Here is a 22683-nt window from a genome sequence, read left to right as displayed (position 1 = left end):
GCAGAGTGCCTGACACGTAGGAGATGCCCTGTGAGGTGGTGAAAAGGAGAGTGAATATTTTCCAGGTCCTAGGGCAGAGCATGTGGAATGCAGAGCAGGACTAAAAGCTGCTTGCTTGTACCCCAGATCAAAGCTTGGGACATTTTTATTGTGCCATCCTGAACCTCACAGTTTCTGGGTGCTCTTAGTGGCTACTGGGGTGGCAGTGAATGTAGGGCCCCCTTGCATTCAGGAGCTGAGTAATTGAGCCCCCTCATCTCCATAGCAAAGAGAAGGGGCTCGAGGCAAACAGGGAGCAAGACCTTCAAGGGTGTTTGGTGAAGATGGGAAGGGGACCACTGATTTATTGGGTAGGAAAGTATCAGGTTCGGACTCACACTTCATCCATCATGGCACTAAGTGAGTCAAAGGAGGGTGTTTCAGAATCACGCCTTTGCCTTTCCCTTCCTGCCATCCTGCAGGTACTTATTGAGTATGGACACTGGTGTTGTGTCAGGGGCTGACGGGGTTTCCAAAGAGGATGAAGATGTGGTGCTTGTCCTCCAGGGGATTACAATCCAGTTGTAGCAACTAAGTCTAAGTAAGCATCCACATGAAAAGGTGTACAGAAATATGAGGTGGTATTTAATTAAATGGTAGAAAGTCAAGTGTAGACAGTAAGAACTGGTACTTGGCACTTGGGTTGGATGGAGGTAATGTGGCTAGGAACCCCTCCCAGGGACAATGGTAACTGTCATGGACACTTCCAGGGTGTCCAGCAGAAAGGGCTGGATGCTTTATGTGTATTGCTTCCCTTTATGCTTGTGCCAATGCTGTGCAGTAGTTTCTACCTCCTCCCCATTTTATAGGGGAGGACTTGCAGGCTTAGAGAAAGATCAGTGATATCCGGGGTTCCTATCCTAGACTAGGCTGCACTTTGGAATCACTTTGGAATCATCTGCATCTTTAATAAAATATAAAGGCCTGACTTCCACCCTCAAACGTTTTGATTTAATTGGTGGAGATGGAACCATGGCATCAGAATTCTTAATATCCTTCTGAAGGATTCTAAGGTGCAGCAAGGTTTAGGAAGCACTGAGTTAAGATTGGCCTAAGGTCATAGGGATCCTATTGTGAAGCCAGAACTTGATCCAGGTATGTGCTTTTCCAGCTTTTAATCACTGTACTCTTCCTGCTGTCCTGCAGCTATTTTTTGAGAAGGGACACTGGAAGGAATGTCAGGTCTGTGAAGGAAGCCAGGGCTCTGTGACAGAGCCTTGGTGGTGGGATAATTTTGGTAACTGGAGGGAGTCATTGTGGGGCAGTCCAGGGCTGTGCATGTGTGCATGTGTATGTGTGTCTGTGTATGCTGTTGAGGATAGGTGACAGGAAGCACAATATTTGAATTCAGTAATAAGCAAATATAAAATGGGTTAAATACCCGGCACTGTATTAGTAAGAGTTGACACCTCTATGGCACGGAGTACTAGGCATTATTCTCAGGCTATCACAGATGTTAATCCATTGAATCTTTACAAAAACCCTGTGAGCTAAGTTCTGTTATTACCCTCCCATCACTCGTGAGGAACCTGAGGCTCAGTGAACCTTTATAACTCACTCAGAGTGGCATAGGTAGTAAGTGGTAAGCTAGCTCCTGAATTCTGTTTTGTAACCACAGGGTCGTGCTACCTCTTCTGTTTTCACATTTGCCAGTGTTTGCACTAAGAACGGTACATTCATTGCTTCATTTAATACTTGCGGTAACTCTTATGAGAAGTACTATTGTTACTGATGAGAAAATTCAGACCCTTTCCCAAGGTTCTATGACTAGTACGTGGTAAAACAGGTATTATTAGTACAGCCTGGCTTCATAATCATGCTTTTAATCGTTCTCAGCATTTTAAAATACGTTAAAGTTTTTTAAAAAATTCAAAATCCTGAGTAGAATTCTATATGTAAAACAAAGGTAGAACAACTCCCTGTGAGTGTGGGATGGTGGGAAAGATCTCTGCTGATTCCTACTCCTCCTCCCATGCCGCTGACCTATTTATCAGACCCCAGATGCCCTTGGGAACCCGGAACCCCTGGTGCTCAAGGAACACATTTAGAAAACCACTACTGTGGGTAATTTGGAGCTCTTTGAGATGTTGGAGCCAGGCCAGTGATATTTTTGACAAAATATTGGTGGTTTAGGTCTATTATCTTGGCAGTAGAGGTACGTTATGACAGTGAGTCCTCTGGGACATCTTTGAATCCTAGACATAGAGGGCCCAGTTTGGAAAGACACTTTCCAACACACACAGTCAAAACAGTTGAAAAAAATCAAAAGGGTAGTCCAGTTCTTCAATTTGTGTCTTTGGAAAACATAGAAGGGGGCCCAGGAATAGCCCCTAGCAACTTTTTCCTCCTTCCCTTTTTCTCTTCTTCACAATTTCCTTCTTCTGCCCTTAAAACAAAGGAAACCTCTCTCTGTCCCGAGCCTCAGGCGTCATTCTTCCTCTTTCCCTTCTGACTTCTTTCTCCCACCTTTTATTACATAGATCCTCATAGCCTGTGCTTCCGAGTCCTGTACCTTTGCACTCAGTTTCTCAAGTTCACTCTGCTACCCATTGGCTAATTCCTAAATGTCCTAAATTCCTAATTCCTAATGTCCTAAAATCCAGGAATGGACCTGGCTGAGAGGTACAATATGAGGGGGAGAAGCTGATCAGGCAAAGCTATGTCCTTATTTAGTATATGGGGTAGAGGCAAAGGCTAGGAATACACACACGCACACACACACGCATGCACGCACACAATTATTTTCAACCCCATCAGAAATGTGGGAGAGGAAGGGAACCTGAGCTTGAGGCGTCAAAAGTAATGGTAGAAAAGAATTATGGAGGTGCCTGGGTGGCTCAGTCAGTTAAGCGTCTGCCTTTGGCTCAGGTCGTGATCCCAGGGTCCTGGGGTTGAGCCCTGTGTTGGGCTCCCTGCTCAGTGGGGAGTCTGCTTCTCCCTTTCCCTCTGCCTCTCCCCCCAGCCCTTGCTTGTGCTCTCTCAAATAAATAAATAAAATCCTAAAAAAAAAAAGAATGATGTGAGAGACTATGGACTCTGAGAAACAAATTGAGGGTTCTAGAGGGGAGGGGGGTGGGGGGACGGGTTAGCCCAGTGATGGGTATTAAGGAGGGCACGTACTGCATGGAGCACTGGGTGTTATACGCAAACAATGAATCATGGAACACTCTATCCAAAACGAATGATGGAATGTACGGTGATTAACATAACATAATAAAAAAAAAAGAATAATGGGTCGGAGAAGTGTTTCCAAAATAGAGCTGTAACACTTGATGAGGAATGGAAAAGAAAAGAGGAAGCAGAGGAAAGGGACAGATAAGGTTCTGAGGTCTTAAACATGAGACCGAGTAAAGGTCAGGGTATCGGACCTGTGGATGTGGTAGGGTGTGTAGGGAGTGGCAGGTTGGGAGGACAAGGAGTGGGCGGTCGGGATTTGGTTTAGGCAGGTGTGCATGGATCACGAGTTGGCTTTTGGTCGTCTTGCATCTAAAGTGATACTAGGACATCCAGATGGAAGTAATCAACAGGTGGTTAGGTATATGTGAAAGAGGTCAAGGGAGTAAAAGATGAAGTTTGAAAGGTGTCTCTATATAGGTGAGAGCTGTGGAGACAGACCTCAGTTTTCCTCCTAAAGATCCACATGGATGAAGAAAATGATTCTAGGACAGAGTACTAAGAGGAAGGATCCACCTAGAGTCTGCAGGAAGATGAAGCATTTACAAAAGAAACATGGGCAATAGTTTTCCAATCTAAAAGAGACCTTCAGAGAACTCAAGGGAAGAGTTGGTTTTAGGAAAATGGTGGGTGGTTACAACCCCACTCACCCATTAAACTGTGTTTACAAGGGACTATTTAATGACAAGAGGAAAATTCTCATGATACATTTATTGAAAACTATTTAGAAAATTGTATGTAGCATCCCAGTTACACACACACACACGCACATGCACACGCCCACGGCGGGAGAGAGAGAGAGAAGGAGAAATTATAACAAAAAGTGTAGAGTGTTTATTTCCAGGTGGTGGGATTTCGGGTGATTTTTTTTAAAGATTTTTATTTATTTATTGAGAGAGATAATGATAGAGAGAGAGCATGAGAGCGGGGCGAGTCAGAGGGAGAAGCAGACTCCCTGCTGAGCAGGGAGCCTGACGCGGGGCTCGATCCCGGGACTCCAGGATCATGACCTGAGCCGAAGGCAGTCGCTTAAACAACTGAGCCACCCAGGTGCCCTGATTTTGGGTGATCTTAATGAGAAAGAATGTCATTATTTAATCATAAATAAAAAGAAATTTTAAATTTTTATATCTGTATCTTTTACAATTTATATGATGAGTGTACTTTACTCTCATTATTAGAAGAAAAGTCATTTTATTGACATCAGTTAGAAGAAGAATAAATAATGTATAGGCTACATCATCTCAGTTAATGCCCATAAATATGGAATAGAATAAGCAGCATGGTCCCCTGTTTCCTGGTAAGGAAACTGACTCTGGAAGAGATGTAGGAACTTGTGTCAGTCACATAGTAAGGGATGGAGCTAAGATTCTAATCTGGTGTTTTTTAAGGCACAAGCTACATACACATATCCAGCTAAAATGTTATGTCAAATGAGGGGAAGAACTTGGCTGTGCAAACGATACATTAAGAAAAGACGTGTGGGGGGCGCCTGGGTGGCTCACTCGGTTAAGCATCTGCCTTCAGTTCAGGTCATGATCTCAGAGTCCTGGGATTGAGCCCCAAGTCAGGCTCCCAGCTCAGGAGGGAGTCTGCCTGTACCTCTCCCTCTACCCCTTCCTCTGCTCATGTTCTCTCTCTCAAATAAATACATAAAATATTAAAAAAAAAAAAAAGACATGTGGCAAGAAGGAAGGTGCCAATGGCTTGCAAGTGTAGAGTTTCCATGGGATAGCAAAAGTGAAAAGCAATTTTCTTTCTTGATGAGAGGGGACTGGTGGTGGGGAGATGAAGGCAGATTTAGGGCACTTGATAAGAAGTGTGACAGCTTACGAGTCACGACAGCCCAGGCCAAGCTGGGGTAACAGACAGCCCATCATCTCACGGTGTAGAACAATAGAGGTTTATACCTAGTTTATATGATGTGGGCTGGCCTTGGGCTTCATTGTGGTCACTCTGAGACTCAGGCTGAAGGAGACATCATCTGAAACACACTTCACAAGGAAAAGGGAAGGTCGGACTTAAGTACTAGCACTTAAATGCTTCTACCTGGAAATGACAATGATTTTATTGGCCAAAGCCTCACCCCTATTAGAAAAAATGTGGCCCTACCATGTGCCCCTAAGGAGGAGAACTGGAATATTGTGAACCACCCTAATGACCACCACAACAGGGAAAACATTTCTTGCTTTTTAACGCTCCTGCTTTGGTAGCAAAGGAAATAGTTTGCAGAACTCTAGGTGTTTAACACAGGAGGTATCGCGGGCATCACTAGGAAACTGAGACGCAAAGAATCAAGTGATCATTTGTACAAAGTCACAGAGAGAAAAACAGTGGCTGTGTGAAGACTAGAACTGTGTATCTGAGGCCAGTGACCCCAGTGGTCCTCAACGTACAATACTCACTGGCCTGGGGTATGTGAATTTGGAGGAATTGTAGTCCTTGGCCTAGGAAACTATTGGAGACTCTGCTTGCTATGTGTTGAGAATAGCAGTCTCACCTCATATTAGGAGTTACTGATGCTGGAAGCCAGTGACATCTCCATCAGTAAAAACTCGGGACTGCATCTCTTAGGTGCCCAGGTTTCTCTTTGTGGTTATTGCTGAAATGACCAAGGAAGACTGCAAGTCATTACTCTAAAGTATAATTGTTAAAGTTGGGTTAATATAAAACTAGCTGGGGCTGGCCCCAAGCAGTAAAGTGGCAGGTGAACTAAGCACTGGGAAACCCAGTTGAGTATCTCTGTGTCTGTAGATTACAGACAGATCAGCTTCAACTTAATGAGAGAGAGATTTAGCAGCTGAGAATCCTGGATAGTCTCCCTCTTCTCTGAGATCAATAGTGCATTTTGAATAGAGAGTGATTTATGAAAGGAAATGGGGTCATGAGGACACAGTCCATCTCATAGAGGGTTAGGCAAACTGAATCTGAGTTGGCACTTGGAATGACCATAATTTTGATCTTTTTTTACACTGTTATCAAAAATGCGGGGAGGGGGCAGGAAAAATATCTGTTTCAGGCTCACAAAGCATTGCTTTGTAGAAGGGCTGCTAGTCATATTTATAATATTCTATAAATTTATATGAGAAATAAATATTACAATTGCTTTTTAAATTTTGTATATTTCTAAAGTTAAAGAATAAAACTATTCTACAATTAGGCAGGTGTGGTTCTGAGACTTTCATGGTTAACCCTCATATTCCTTGCTTTTTAAACTGTTTTTGGTTTTGGCTTTGATTTACATTATATGGTCATCAAATTCCTCTTTTTATCAGGGAAAATTGGAGGGTTTTCTGAATCTTAAAAGCATGTAATTTACCTTGGATGTGAACTATAATGCTTATTCTGAAAAAATTCCATGTAAAACTGAAGAAATTGTGTAGAGTCTTTATGAATTGGAACCTAACATGTCATTGACACATTTTGAAGGGCGTTCTGTTGACTTTAGTGATGGACGATCCCATTCTGCCAAGTTCAGCTGGAAGGGGGGTGACTTAGAAACCCAAATATCAACCCTGGAATCTAGAAGCTTCCTGGAACCATGGTTTTAAATCAGCAGGGTGGATGTGGCCTGCATCTGTGCAAGGGATGGCATTTCACTGGCTTGCTCCACGGAAGTCTGTGGAACAGAACCGTAAACACCAGCTCTCTTTGTTGTGTGTTGGCTTTTAAAAGCCCCCAATGGTTTGGGGAGGATAAGGCCTTGCCCTGGGGCTCCCTGGTCCAATTTTTTGGGACCTGGCTAAAAATCCTGGATATTTGATAGTCTGGCTTATTTCTATGGTGTATTAGCACCCTATAAAAGTTACATGTCATTTATTTCAAGTTTAGGACCCTCTCAAACTTCAGGGGCAAACCAAACTTGAACCTCTTGTGGCTGAAATTCTGTTTACCTTCGGCCAAACCTTGCTTCCTGAATGTGAGGCAGGGAGGTGAGGTGAGAGGGGGCTCCTGAGGCCCCTTGGACATCAAATCGCTTTTGCCAAACAATGCTTTGATAGGTTAAAACATGAATGAATCTGAAACACATAGATTAACTTCCTGTCAGAATACTCTGTGGCCTACACACAAAAGTATATTGTGCTGGGCAAATGCATTTTGAGTGTTGCCTTCCACCAACTATGAGGCAGTATCTGAGATTTTTGCCAAACACAGGTTGAAATTGGGTCAAGCCTGTTACCTTCCACTTCTAATAAATATATTGAAAAGTTTCTATAAAGGTTACTGGACAATCCAATTGAATGAGGACCCTGGAGAAATTTGGACATTTCTTGTGTTTGAAACATTTACTTTCAACCAGTGACAAAGAAAGAATGGACTCTAAGATACGTGCCCAGTTCAAGGATGGCTATGATTCCTTTGTGTCTGTTGTCAGAATACAGGCTAGCAAGGAGGGCCTGGTGCTTGAATGAAGGAAAAATAACACACCACGTTCCACGTGCCTTTCAGATAGAGGAACTGATGAATGCATTGGAGAAGACCCGACAGGAACTGGATGCCACCAAGGCACGCCTGGCCTCCACGCAGCAGTCTCTGGCTGAAAAAGAAGCGCATTTAGCCAACCTCCGGATAGAAAGGAGAAAACAGCTGGAGGAGATCCTGGAGATGAAGTGAGTACCCATTTTTGTTTTCCTGGTTTCTCTTTTCTAACTTTCCTTTAGGGATGGGAAAGGAAGGCTAGAGAAGACAGAGAAAGAGCTTGAAGAAAGAATAATTTAGCCAACACTTAACTATTCATTTCCATGACTATGCTTCTTATGTTTTTTAATTATAGCTTCCATGTCCCAATTTGCACATTTTTCATATCTGTTATTCAAAAAAAAAAAATCCAGCATTAAATTTTGTGTGTCTGTGTTTTGTGGACGGTGCTGTTATTCTTAGATTTGTCTCAAAGGTCTGAACTGGCCAAGAGACAGAGGCCTCGTTAAGCACAATAGTAATTTGAGTGCTGCTCAGAGTTAAGTGGAAACTTTTCTGAGGAGGTATTTCCTAATTGTGACTATAACTTTGCTAATTATATTCTTTTCACATGTGTACAATGCGTTGCTTGTGTTGGCTTTCATAGAGTCTCAAGGTTGGCACCTCTTTGTTTAGAAAGCAAGGACTCTGATTTGCTGGTCTGATAAAAACAGACTTGGAAATCCCCCTGCCCCCTCCTCCCCCTCACCCCAGGGTAGGGTAGGTGAGGGGTAGGGGGAGACTGGAACCAATCTCTTTCTTTGATTTAATCAATAAAGCGTGGCCTCATGCTGGGCAATGATCCTTCCTGTGGGCCTGTGACACACCCATCTCCACCTAGCTCTTATTTCATTCTTACAATGAAATATCACCATGGAAGAACATAGGAAAGAAAATTACTCAAAGATTTTAGAAACAATCACTTGGCTATGGATCTATTCCTAAAGAAGTAGGCAAGAAGCAGCATCTCTGTATGTAAGTTAAGATAATCACTAAGATATAATTTAACTTCCTTCCATAATAAGGGAAACGTACATAATTATGGCATCTTAAGCCTGCAACATAGACTTTGAAATTGGTGGCTAGGTATGGAAGCATGACCTTATCCTGACCCCACAAGTCTTACACATGGTTAACATTAAACCCAGAAAGCTTAGATCATGGAAAATATGGAATGAAATATTTTGAAGGATTTAATAATGAGGACAAAACTTTTATTCCTTGTCAACTACCTCAGTTTCTTCAAGACCAAAGAATAAGTAGTTTTTTTATACATAAACTCGCATTTTTCCTAATAAAATAATACATAATAAAGACAGATATTATTATCCTCGGTTTAGAAGTGAGGGAACTGAGATTCAGAGAGATTTCAAGTAATTTGCTTAAGGCCATTGGCCAGCATTAAAACTGAAATCTTCTACCTAAAGCTCCCTTTTCTACTGTCTTATTTTCATGGAGCTTATGTGAATTCCACCAAGCCTGGAACTTTCATCAGTTTGAGTCACCGTGGTTATCATACTGCCTAGAACAGTGCCCAGCATATGGTAAATGCTCAGTAATTGTTTATTGAATGAGTGAATAGATTGAATGTGAAGACTAGATTTTATGTAGCTAAGAAGAAAAGTATTTCAAACATCTGTGACATTACCAGCTTGATCAATAATTTATTAACAATAGCAGTACATTGATTCCATCAAGCTTTATTCTTTTCCATTCACCAGTCCCACTTCTGCCACCTTGTATGTTGTGATGTGTGATGTTCAGCCTAGTTTCTCTCATTGTTCTCCAGCTATTCCCAAGTTAACTCTATCTCTTGGAGTGATTTATTATGCCTTTGTAAGGAAACTTCCATTACTTCCTGTTTATAAAAAGGACATATACTTTCAGCGTTTTGGGAGAGCAAGTAATGGTGAAGCACACTGGTTTGGGAGTCAGATCTAGGTTGGAATCCTATTGCTTCCACTTGGCGGCTGTGTGATTTAGGGGAAATGACCTTAGCATCGCTGGCCCTTCTGTTTCCTCCTATAACGACTTTCGTGGAGTTTTTGAGAGGAGAGGCACTCAGGAGGACTTGGCCCATGGAAAATGATATATGTGTGTAAATGACGCTGTATCAGCCAATGAAAATATGTCATTTGTATAGTATACTTTGTGAAGAGTATCATTTATCTAAAATTTGGATTTATTTTTCTTAAACATATAAACCTTTTCTGTGTATGTTTTCCCACTTAATTTCATGATTTCAGATAGCACCTAACTAAGACCTCTTTTGGTGAATTGCCACATTATTGCTCAAGTGCTTAATCTTCTGCCACTGCAAAATAAATACAGAATTCTTCTGTTAATTCCTTTGGTAAAAGTAACAAAGCCCTGCTTCATTAAGCCCAATATGGACCTATTCACCATTTAACTGGCCCAGAAGCGCCACTTATGTGCTCCTTCCCAGGACTATGTGGACACAGGTACAGGGTAATTATATTGACCAACAACCCCAATTAGATTCAGGAGCCTCCTGTGCTGTTCAAGTCAACCAATTGGTTTGATCAATCTTGATTTTTAAGCCGATTGACATATGGTTACACAAATTTATACATGTGATGAAATTACATATGGTTACTGGACATTAACTGAGTCAACGTAAGTTAGAAAAAAATAAGATGGGTATGTCCCTGTCAGTGTTTACTATCACTCTGTGCCAAGGATTATTGGTTTTCTTTTCTTTTTTTTTTTTTTAAGATTTTATTTATTTGAGAGTGAGAGTGAGAGTGAGAGAGAGAGCTCTTAACAGGGGTAGGGGCAGAAGGAAGCAGACTCTCCTGCTGAGCAGGGAGACTGACGTAGGGCTCAATCCCAGGACCCTGGGATCATGACCTGAGCTGAAGGCAGACGCTTAACTGACTGAGCGGCCCAGGCGCCCTATTGTTTTTCTTTCAATTTGGCAGGCATCACGTAAGCAACTTCAGGCAAAGTCTATCTATTTCCAAACCCTGTGGGAGGGAGAGGCTGTACAGTGTTAGAGGACGGAGAGGTGGGGCCATGAGTCAAGAGAAAGGAGGTGGGATATGTTAACTCACCCATAACATGAAGGAGATCACTCCCTGGTTACCTCAGTTTTCTCTTCAGTAACATGGAGGTGATAATAACTACCTTGCCTACTTTATAGAATTGTTGTACAGGCAGGATTTTTTTTTTTTAAGTACTGAACTGAAATGAATATAAATCAGCATATGTGAAAGTGCTTTGAAACATAAAAGGGGCTTTTGAAATGGAAGGTGGTGTCTGTTAAATTCGTTGTAAAATCAAATGGCACAGAGTTTTAAAATTGGAAAGCAGCTGGGTCCAACCTCCCAGGGTGCATAAACCAGACTCCTATCCACATAATTACTAATAGGGAATTCACCAGGCCCTGGTGAACACCATTCCCATTGGAAGTCATGGGCACTTGCAGGTACCTCACTGGTACTTAAATGGAACAGAAATGGCTTTCCATGTAATCTTCCCACTTTTCTTGGTTTTTGTTCAGAGCACACAGAATTCACCTGATACACCCATACACAGCACAGACAGCATTTTAGATATTTCTTCTTGTAATAATAGCATTCATTTTAGAAAAGAAAAATTAAGAAATACAAAGAAGCAAAATTAAAAAGAAAATCACCTATGATCCTACCACACAGAGACATACAATGATGGCATTTTGGTGCACATCTTTACAAATACTCTTTACTTTTTTTTTCTTTTTTGCTCTATATTTTTTTAACACAATTCAATGGTACTCTCATATTTTGTAAATCCTGCTTCTTTTGCTTACTGAATGGTGAACACCCTTCCATGTTATAAACATACAATTGTATTATTTTTAATTACTTAACATACTGTCATGTAGGTTCACTTCTTTATTGGACATTTATCTTAGTTCTAATGTTTTGCCAATATAAAGAATGTTTTGATAAGCATTCTCCTGTTCTATTTTGTTAACTTATTTTTAAGTAATTATAGATTGGTATGCAGTTACAAGAAATCATTTTCCTCAATGGTAAAATCTTGCATAATTGTAAATTATAGCACAGTATCACACCAAGAAATTGATATTGGTACAATTTACCAACTTTATTCAGATTTCTCTGGGTTTACACGACTCGTGTGTGTGTATGTAGTTATATGTAATTTCATCACATGTATAAATTTGTGTAACCACTGTCCCGGTCAAGATATAGAACTGTTCCATCATTACAAAGATCCCTCGTGCTACCTTTTGATAGCTCCCCCCACAACCCAGCTGTTTCATTTATCCCCAGAGTTTTGTTATGGGTTATATCATTTTGGGACATGTGCCATACTTGTCTACATTTTTCCCTCCCATTCTCCTGGAGCAGGGCAGGGAATTATCCTCTTAGTTTAAATTTAGACTGAATTTAGAATGAGAAAATATTGCTTGATTCCTCTAATTTAAAGATTTCTCATGAGTTGGTTTTATTTTATTTATAGTGAAATTTCTTTTTAATATTGGATATCTAGAACCTGTCATGTGGTAGGCATTTTATAAACTTTTGAGGAATGAAAAGATGAATTAGCTCAAAATTTCATATTCATTGAGTTCCTTCTATGTGACAGGTACTGTTCTAAGTGAACAAACAGAAAAATCCCACCTGATCAAGGTTGCACTTTTGTAAAATGAGTGGAGGAAATGACTGAACTAATAAAGAAGCAAGTAAATGAATAGATAGATGAGAAAAATAGTTTTTTCCTATAACCAAAGAAATTTGGAATCCCACTTAGAAAGCTATTCCAAAGGTAAGGACCCTTGTAGCTCTTTGTGGGGTAAAGAGGGACATGGAATATTCAGTGTAACTTCCTAGGACTGAGAACCCTTTTAGGAACCAAGGTCAGAGGAGAGCCTTTGACTGTATTTCATGTAGGATTCTTCCCCCCAACACCTCCCCATTTAGTTTGGTCTTTATTGGTTAATATTTTAATTGCCAGTCATTATTCTCACACTGGAAGGAACTAACAGTCCCCATCCCTACATTAAAAAAAAAAAAAGATTTATTTATTTGAGAGAGAGAGAGAGTGTGTGTGAACCAGTGGGGGGAGAGGCAGAGGGAGAGAGAGAAAATCTCAAGCAGACTCCCCACTGAGCATGGAGCCTGATGTGGGGCTCAATCTCAGGACCCTGACTGAGATCATGACCTGAGCTGAAACTGGGAGTTAGCCGCTCAACAGACTGGGGCACCTGAAAATGCAGTTTTTCTGCATTTTCATAGAAAAGTACAATATTCACTTTCCCTTGTGTATAAGATTATTCTTTTACTTAAAAAATATCTAAAACCTCTTGCTACCTTTCCTAATGCTTCATCTTTGTTACATTTGCTCCTATTTAAAAGGAATTCTATTAAAATAATATTAAGAACATCATTCTATATGTTTGGTTTTATTAATGCTGGTTAATAAGCTTACATTTCAGTAACCAAAGCTCAATTATTTAATTTGTGATAAGTGAATTTGATATCTGTGGCTAAAAGGAATTGAAGCCATGAGATACAGTACTTAAAATCTGTGTGTGCTTGCTCAGATGATTTAAACTAGCATAGTAATTTAATAGGCAGGCTGACTGATATGTTCAATTTAGTATTAAATATGGAATGAATAAGGTTGTGAGAGCTGGTTGTTAGTTACGTGATTTGAAGTGTATATTTTAAACTTCTTGTGGTGATTTCTGGTGCTTGTGTTATGTAAAGATTTTAATGAAACCTCTACATTTTTAACTCATCTGATGATGTAAGATCCATCTTAATTTACTGGGTATTGTTGCATTTTAGACATCTTCTCCAGATAGCCTCAAAAGCCTTTGTATATATTGAGCTATTTTAGGAAGTTTACAGTGAGGTAAGGCAGCAGCTTATTCCAAGGCATTATCCTGTTGGCCTCTTTGATCTAGGATCCTTTCTGAGAGAGCCACTCATTAGGTAAGTACCCTTCAAAGGAGAGGCAGGGTGCAGAAAATGATAAAATCAATTTATTCTTTACTTCATGCCAGCATGAGAAAAGACAAATCACATTTCTTTAGGGAGGAATCCTAAGTGCCTGGCAATTTGGACAGGATAAATGAAGCCTGGGAGGGGAGTTTTGAAGGCATCCATTACTTAAAATTGATAAACTCAGTTGCACCATCTTACAGAGATGTTATGGGGATGTAATGAAATTATGCATTTATGAGAAAGTGGTTTTTAAGCAGCAAAAGGTCATATATGTATGTGTGTATGTATGTGTGCATGTGAATATATAATGTTATGTTGCATATTAATGTTAGATAAACACATAGTTCACATACACTGATCCTGTCTTCAAATTCCAAATTAGCCCTATGCTTTCAACATTTTTTTGTGGGGGGGCTACAATGAAATCCTTTCTGTATCTAATGGTTTGTTTAGAAAAACTTTGACATGTCCAATTTAAAAAATATTAAATACCAATGGTAACGTGTTGTAGAATGTCCCAATTTGTCTGGTTGTTTCTGTATACCACCCTGTTCAGTTTGAAAAGTAAGGTGAATCAGCTAGAACACTGATGAAGCTCGTCACAGCTCTCCAGGTTACCTGCAATGGTTGAGGACAGGTGACAGAGAGAGAGAAAATAAATGTCATGAAGAACTGCTTATCCAACGTCAATTGTGGTTTGTGCTGCAGGCCTTTTATTGGAAGAGAACAGCCTTTAGTGGAAGAGAAAAGACCTGCTATACACAAAGCTAAGTAAAACTTAACTGCAAAGAAAATAACTTTAGAATAGTGGAATGGTCGGGCGCCTGGGCGGCTCAGTTGGTTAAGCAACTGCCTTTGGCTCAGGTCATGATCCTGGAGTCCCAGGATCGAGTCCCACATCGGGCTCCCTGCTGAGCGGGGAGTCTGCTTCTCCCTCTGACTCTCCCCTCTCTCATGTGCTCTCTCTCTCTCTCTCTCATTCTCACTCTTAAAAAAAAAAAAAAGAATAGTGGAATGGTCTAATTAACTCTAAATGCAAGGAACAGAAAACCTCACGATTCCAGAAGCTCATACAAGTAGCTGTGTAGTCACTGGGTACCTCCATTCCTTCTGTCTTGATGCTTTGCCATTCTCAGCGTATGGCTTTCACCCCTGATGTAAGATTTTTCTCTTAGCTGCACCATCCTGCCCACATTCCAGTCAGCAGGAAAGGGGAAGGTGGAGGAAGGACTCTGTAGTCTTTGGAAGCAGCTCCCAAGGTGTGTCGGCAATTCCTATGCAAGCAAAAAATACCTGTTCTGGGTGCTATGGAGGGAATTTCCATCCCCAGGGAGGGGGCAGCAAGGTGATCACAGCGCTTCCAATGTGGAATTCTATCCATAATTTCACTAAACAAATGACCTGAAATGTGGATGATATTTAGAAGATGCCGAAATCTTCTTTGTTCTTCCCTTGAGAAACTTTGTTTAAATGCAGAAACTTGCCAAAAGCCAAAAATGACTGCTTGGTTTAGGACACGGTCTTTTCTAATAGACCACAATAGAATTTTTACATATTATTGTACATTGTGTTATTTTTCATAAAACTCTGTAGGTGTAAAATGTATTAGCCAAGCAGAGACATGTTTCACAAATCATTATAGGGAAAGAATCACTGGTTAAATTGCGTGTCAGGTAGAATCAAGAGCCCTTCACTTCCCTGCCTCAAGGAATGTACTATCTCTGATTCACATGCCTTCAGAGAATTAAACTAGCTAGCCCAGGCATATATATTATTCAGTGCATCCAAGACTTTGGGTGATGGAATTACTATTACCAGTAAACTTTTATTAAGTGTTTATTACATGTCAGGCAGGGGCACATTGCTGCCACCTCCTGTGAGCTGGGGAGTGTTATTATCCCCACTGTGTAGATGCAGAAACTGAGCCCCAGACACCTGGAACTCAAATGCAAGTCTGTTTAACACTATAGTCCATAATCTTTACCGTTGAGCACACTGCCTCTGAGTGAAGAATTTAGATGTCATTGTAAGAATTTTAAGTGTGGGAACTGCAGGACTGGTTTTGATTAAATAGTAGCAGGCAATGGACAGATAGGTGCTTCTTCCGACTTGCCTCTGGGGTGCAGGACAGCAGGCTGGGATGATGATGGGAGGGAGGGGACAGGGAGAGAGCTAGTTGGAAGAGGGCTTTGAAGTCAGCTTCCTTATCTTAAAACAAAATAAGGGACACACTGTCTTCTCGCCAAAAACATGCACTGTATGTGTAGTTTTAATAGTGAAAAATGTCAGTCAAAAGGGCCGTTGGCCTCGTGGTTTTTAATGGAAATACAAACATTTTCTGAGCTAAAGCAGTATAATCTTTCAGCTTAAATAATCATAATCAGCAGTTAAATAATCTAAATGCTTGTGAATTTTGGAGCTTAAATAATTCCAACCACCATACTTTATGTTATCTCCATCCTCACAGCAGCTCCATGGGGGCTAGGGAAGGTCAACCATTAAGACAGGGAAAGAGAAATACACAGGCCTTCCAACTTCATAAAGCATGGCGCGTCAAAGTGGACAGTTGTGGTCCTTCTCGCAATCCAAGAGCAACATCCGGTTGGAGGAATTTTTTAAGTACTTGATCTAATGCTGTGGGGGGTACTGCCAGGTTTAACCTCAGGAGGCAATGGATGGGGCAGCTACATCACACAAAGAGAAACCAAGGGCCAGACAGTACAGCCAGGGTCATACATTAAGTCCTGAAACAAGAATTCTCCGGTCCAGTGAGCAGGGCTCTTGGGACTTGAGTTCACAGCCTGAATCTGCCAGTTGCAGCTGAGTGAGCTGAGGCCAGTCTGACCCAGTCTCTCCAATTGTGAACAGGGCTTTGGACTCAGATGACCGTATTATAGTCTATGATTCTCTAAACAGTGGGTTTCAGCCTGGGGTTGATGTTGCCCCCTACGGGACTTTCAGCAAAGTCTGGAGACACTTTTGGTTGTCACAATTAGAGGGGAGTTGCTACTGGCATCTAGTGGGTAGAGATCAGGGATGCTGCTAAACATCCTACAGTGCATAGGACAGCCTCTACAACATTAAAGAATGATCCAACTCCAAATGCCAATAGTGGGCTTTGAGAAACCCGTAACTAGCCTCCCTTTTTAAAGAATGTGTGTTTAAATTCGGGAAGAGAGAAAAGTTTTACAGGGTCTCATCTCTGATTTAATTTGACTTATTTTTAAAGGGCACTCACACAGTATATGTTTTCCCCATTCAGGATTATGATCTTGACCCGAGGGCTTGGTGGCCTGGGGATTTTCTGTTTTGTGTAAATGACTTCGAACTCTTGACTCTTGGCTCGCTTTCTTGGGACTGTGGACCAGCTCACCATGGAGGTCCCCAGTGGAATTGGCACAGGTCTCAGATCCAAATCCCCAGGAGACTTTGGTTCCTATAAAATATAAATCCTCATTAAGATACAAAAGACCTGATCCATCCATGCCCATTGGTCAACACACCATGCAATCCTCTCTAGCTCTGGTGTTGCATCATTCTGTAACCTGTGGCTGTCTTTAGTCCACAGGTTTGCCCAACTATAAATTGAAGGTATGAGATTGGACACTTCTCAATGGACTAGTCCTCTAGCCAGCTCTATAAATTGATGCCCCTCTCTCTCCACCGTTGTTTCTCCCTTCCATTTGTTCCCTCCTTTACCACATCCCTCTGGATAGCTAGGTCTTTTGGTACGGAACACTTCTTGCAATGGTTGTTTGGAGCAAAACGGTAGAAGGAATATGAGGACACTGCAAAGGCGGGAGAATGTACGCCAGAGTGGAGGCTGAGGGCATCATTGGGAAACAGACTGTTGCCCAGATGCCAGCTGCCTGCCAGAACTGTGACGGGCGGGACTTGGGACAAATCCCAACTTAGACAGTTTTCTGCCTTCTTGTAGTATCTTCTTGGCATAGGTAAAATGTAGTCCAGATATGATCAGGGGAAGCCTCAACCCTAAGATATGGAGGGTGAACAGGTAAATATCAAGATCCTCATCCTCACTGGAAGAGGTTATCACAAAGGCTCCAAGTTGGGGAAGACGTATAGGGTTATAGGGCAAGGCATAGCATGGAGGTGGGGAAGGCTTTGAATGTTCTGGATCCCTGGAAAGAATTTAATAAAAATGTGTTGAAGGAATGAATGAGTGCTGATGAAAGTGATATTCTGCCTGCTGCTAGCTGCCTCTCCCTCCTTTCCCTCTACCTTGGCCACTCCTGCCTTTTCTTCCACTCAGCCTCCCCTCTCTTTTTCTTTCTCTCTTCCTTCTTTCCTTTACTCCTACCCACAGTCCTCTCTCCTCTTCTTCCTTTCCCCTCCCTTTCCTACCCCTGTTCTGGTGCCCTACAAAATGCTGGGATTCAAAATATTTTCTGGATTTTCTCAGCATAATTGTTGTCTTGCTAGATTCTAATTATGACTGTTGGGCAGGAGGCCGACCAAGCACCTGGGAAGGAGTGTGTGTGTGTGTGTGTGTGTGTGTGTGTGGGGGTGTGTGTGTGTGTGGGTGTGTGTGTGTGGGTGTGTGTACACATACATGTATACACGTTTGAGGGAGAGAAGGGCCTGGCTCTGGCAATTTTGCCTGGAGAATGAGATGTTGAGAGGAGACTACTCAGTTCACCAGCAGCAAAACCATTGAGAACTATAGCCTGAAGCCAAGCCGCCAATCAAGTACAGCCAGGGTCTTTTGTTTTCCGGTCATGGAATTTGGGAACCAACGGATTGTGAGAATTGAAATGCGGTGTTTGACTTGGTCTTTAGGTTAAGCCAATATCCCTGGGATCTTAATTCGAACCTGCAGGAGGCTGTGGCCAACTTTGAGAATCTGTTATGACTCATCCCCTACACTTCGCTTACTTGAAGAGATCTGCAGAGTGTGCTGCAGCTAGCGCCAGCAGGCAGTTACGAAAAAAGTTAAATTGCTGTCTTTCTGTTCTGTTTTGAAATTGGTGTTTGTGTGTTCACTTCATGAGCCTGGAGCTTGGAGCTTCTTTCTCCTCTTGGCTCTATCTCTGGAAGTTTTCTTGGAGAATTTTCCCTTTGATACATTTCCAAGCCTCCCATCAGCTAAGGCTTTGTTCTAAGGCAACATGCGGTTGGGAAGGCCCGGTGGTTATCCTCTGCTCTTTCCTACCACCTGCCATTCTGGGGGGGGGGGGGGGGGGGCGCGGGGGGCTGTGCCCTGGGAAGCTGCCTACCCTGGGGAGCATTTCTAGGATTCCTTCGCTGACTGGTCTCCTGGTTGGGGCCAGGAGGTGCAAGGCCAATAGGAGGTGCTGTAGGAAATGGGAGGGTGGGAGGAGAAAAAAGCTGGAGAGTTTCCTCCCTGTTCCTTCTTGGTTTGTGGCCATGTCTCTGGACGTAGGGACTTCTCTCCATGATCACAGCTCCCTCTCGGCAATGCCCCATCCCCGGCTCCTGCTGGCCCGGGGATTAACTCATGTTTCCTTTTGCCCTTCAGCCCAAGGCAAGGAAATGGCTGCCCACTGTTGGCAGTTTCTGCCTGCCTCACCATGTCCTGTTTGTTTTATTAACCCTGCCCACCTCTCCTCTGTAGACCTTTCATGGAAGTCTCCTCATTGGACCCATCTGTGGTGAATTCTGTCCTCAGCCCTACCCAGACTGGTACAGTGGAGAAGTCCATGGTGCCATGGTCACATGTGTGAGATTTGTTAGGATGATTTGAGAAAGCGCTGTTAGAAAATGTTTACATTTCCCATATTAAGTAATTTTGGAAAAAGAAGCAGATTGCTTGATGCTTAAGTCAAAACATTGAAACAAAACTGCCATTCTGTGGTTTTTCTAAAAACACTTGGCTTCCAAATGACCCTTCAGTATGAATGACGGCTGTTGCCCCGACCCCAGAAAGACGTGGGGCTGATGTGCCCAGAGTCAGCCTTGGTCTTAGGACTAGTGAAAACAGCCTCCCGCTCCTGCCACATATAAGGGAAAACAATTCTTCTCCTATTCTTCAGGCTTGGGGATGTTGGCTCGACTGAGGAGGGAAGAGGTTCTTCAGATATAAGGAGGGCGAGCATTCTAGGGCGTCCTGGCCAGAGTACAAGTCAGCTGCCTCCAGGCCATGGGTAGCCTCCTTTCAGCCAAGCTCAGAGCATTTGGGGTTTCCATAAAGCTAAAGGCATTGCAGCTTTGAGAAGCAACTGTTCTAAATGTAGCACTCTAGCGTAAGGTACAAACTAAGCACTCCTTATTGACTCAGGCATTTGTTCAATCATAGACTCATTCACTCATTCATAAAACAAGTCATTCGGGAAAGTCAAAGTTATTTATTGAGAGAATGAATGAATAATTAGATGTCCAATCAGAGGATTAGAAATCTGAATGCAGAATGATAGCGAGGGCAAGTGTGCACAAAAGGAAAGGCTTGTGTAGTAATGAGAGTGTCCTGAAAGTAGGAGAAGAGCTCCCTGAGGATATGTCTGTGAGCCAGGATGTGTTGGGTGAGTGGGAGTTCACTGGGTGAAGAGGTGGGGTTAGTAAGTAGGGTCAGGTGGGGGAGCACATTCCAAGAGGCAGGGCCTGTCCCTGCAAAGGCCCTGTGGCAGAAGGGATGATATGCCTTGCATTAGCTCGCGGGAGGCCTGTGTGGCTGGAACACAGAGACCACGGCAGGGAGCAGGATGAATTAAGGCTGGAGGGGTGGCAGAGGCCAGACCACCCAGGACCTTGAGGGCCATGGTCAGATTATCAGTATTTATCTTAAGGAGAATGGGAATCCATTGAAGGGGAGGGACATGATGGGATTATTTGAAAATAATATAAAAGCAATTACAATGTACTTACCATGTGCCAGAAACTTTTAAAGAGCTTTGTAAGCATCAACTTACTTTGTCTTCACACTACCCTCTAAGATAAGTGCTGTTATCATCTCCCTTTTACATTTGAAGCGACAGAGACACAGAGGGGTTAAGTAACTAAACCAAAGTCACATAACAAAGGTAAGATTTGAACCTCTTAATGATTGTCCTGTAGTCTGGCCACGTGCTTGACCACCACACCATACTGTCTCTGGCTTTTGCACAGAGGATAGATTTGGGTGTGGGCATGCTAGTTAAGAAGTGGTACAGTCCTCTGGGGGAGAGAGCTTGTTTTAGGATCTTGGCAGTGGAGGCACAGGAGAGAAGTCAAAGATCTCAACAGACCCACAGGAAGCTGGATTTACACGATGGGGTTAGATTGGCTCTGGGAGTGGTGGAGATGGGTGCCCCTGGCTTTCCCTTCTTCCTGCCTGCTCTGTGTTCTCTTCCCCTAGCACTTTCATCCCTCTGTGCATGCATGGGGCCTGTGAGGGGATTGTTGGGGCAACTATTGCTCTAGTCTGAGGGTTGGCAACAACCCTGCTGACACTGGGACGGATGATTCTTTGTTGTGGGGATTGTCCTGTGTTTAGTAGCATCCCTGGCCTTTAACTACTAGATGCCAGGAGCAATCCCCTCCTCCAGTTGGCAATAAAAACAAATGTCTCCAGACATATTGCCAGAAGCTCCTTAGAAGGTAAATCAGCCCTGATTGAGAAGAGCTGGTCTAGTCCTTGCCTGCATTATGTTTATAGTTTCTCACGGTGGACCAGCCCCTCAGTCCCCTTCTGGAATACATGGACCTTGAGCCAGTGTGGTAATGGCACCAGTGGTATTGTAACGTTGGCCTGTCCAGCATGTAGGCCTTCTCCCACCTGGAGGCAGGTGGCCCCAGACCAGGTAGATTCACAGAGCTTAGGAAGGAGTCCTTTCCCCATTCAACAATGTCATTATCTAACACTCTTTAGTGGGGTAGACTAGAAACTTGGTCACCATTCAGAGCCATTTTCTTTTCTTTGAGGATATGGGCTCTTAAGTTCGAAGCAACTGATTTCAACATGATCCATTCTCATGTATGGCATCCTCTGCATCTTCTGTTCTAGAGCAACAATTTTCTAAACTTCTCCAAGCTTCCCTATGCAGACTTTCATTTCTTTAGAAAGTCTTTCAGTGCAGAATATATTGAGGTCAGATAAGCTTCTCGTTTGGAAAGGTGAATTTATCAAATGCCTATATTTAAAGGAGAAGAGAATTTTAAAGAATTTTAGCCAGTTGAAAATTCCTTACTAAATCATATTTTTAAAATAAGGTACCTTGAGAACCCTGCCTTTAATGTGGGATCCATGCAGATACCTGAAAAATCACTCAAATGAGACACGACGGTAAGTTTGGTATGATGAGTGGTAGTTTCCCTTCCTTCAAAAGCAAGAGGCACCTCCATGGAACAGAGAGGAATATTCCTATGAGAATCATCTCTTTCCTAATTGGTGGCCCAATGCATTTAGATAAAATACTGCTAAACATTTTTTGTTTTTTTTTTTTAAAGGTCAGTTATATACAAAAACAAAATGAACCCCCACATACCCTTTACCCAACCCCAGCAATTATTCAATCATTGACAATCCTGTTTCCTTTCTATCTGGCAGTTCCCTGTGTCTATCCCTGGGTTATTTTGAAGCAAATCCCAGACATTATATCATTTCATCCATAAATATTTCAATATAAACATTCTTTTTTTCAGATAAACATTTTTGACACCAAATTACAAGCACTTTAAGGTGGAGGAGAATTCTAATGAAGGCCTCTCCCCATGAACTTGAAAGTCCCTGGGATCCAAATGTGAGAGGCTTAGATTTTAATTTGTTTTAATGTTGCTATAAAACAGCAACATGGACCTCTTAGTGGTATTATACAGGGAAATCAGAAGGATTTACACCACTTGACACATTCCTTAATCGATTTTCGGCTCTATTCTCCCTGACTTATGCTGAAGTCTTCGTGTTCCCAGAGCTGACATAATGACATGTTGGATAGAGTATTTGTTATCTCTTAGTAGTTATGGACATTTCTACACATAACTGGAAGGGAAGGCCTTTTCTTGATTGCGTCTCTTTCCAACTTCTTTACTGAAAGGTAACTTTCCAGGATTTTAAAGAAATAAACAATAACTTTCAAAG

The 22683-nt window shown here is 42.2% G+C and overlaps 1 protein-coding gene across 9 annotated transcripts in view; it reads left to right on the top strand.

Annotated features, from left to right (window-relative positions):
- Positions 1-22683, top strand: part of ERC2 (ELKS/RAB6-interacting/CAST family member 2) — a 977487-nt gene that overhangs the window by 577655 nt on the left and 377149 nt on the right. For all 9 annotated transcript variants that reach the window (XR_003518693.1, XR_003518694.1, XM_027587658.1 and 6 more), the window contains one exon: positions 7663-7823. Coding sequence is in view for 7 of the 9 variants with exons in the window: in XM_027587658.1 (XP_027443459.1) it covers positions 7663-7823 (161 nt within the window). In the remaining 2 variants the exon portion in view is untranslated. The remainder of the gene's footprint in view (positions 1-7662; positions 7824-22683) is intronic.

This window comes from Zalophus californianus, chromosome 1 (assembly GCF_009762305.2).
Source record: "Zalophus californianus isolate mZalCal1 chromosome 1, mZalCal1.pri.v2, whole genome shotgun sequence".
Taxonomy (NCBI): domain Eukaryota; kingdom Metazoa; phylum Chordata; class Mammalia; order Carnivora; family Otariidae; genus Zalophus; species Zalophus californianus.
Note: the sequence above shows the minus strand (reverse complement) of the source record. Positions and strands in the feature narration are given on the sequence as shown.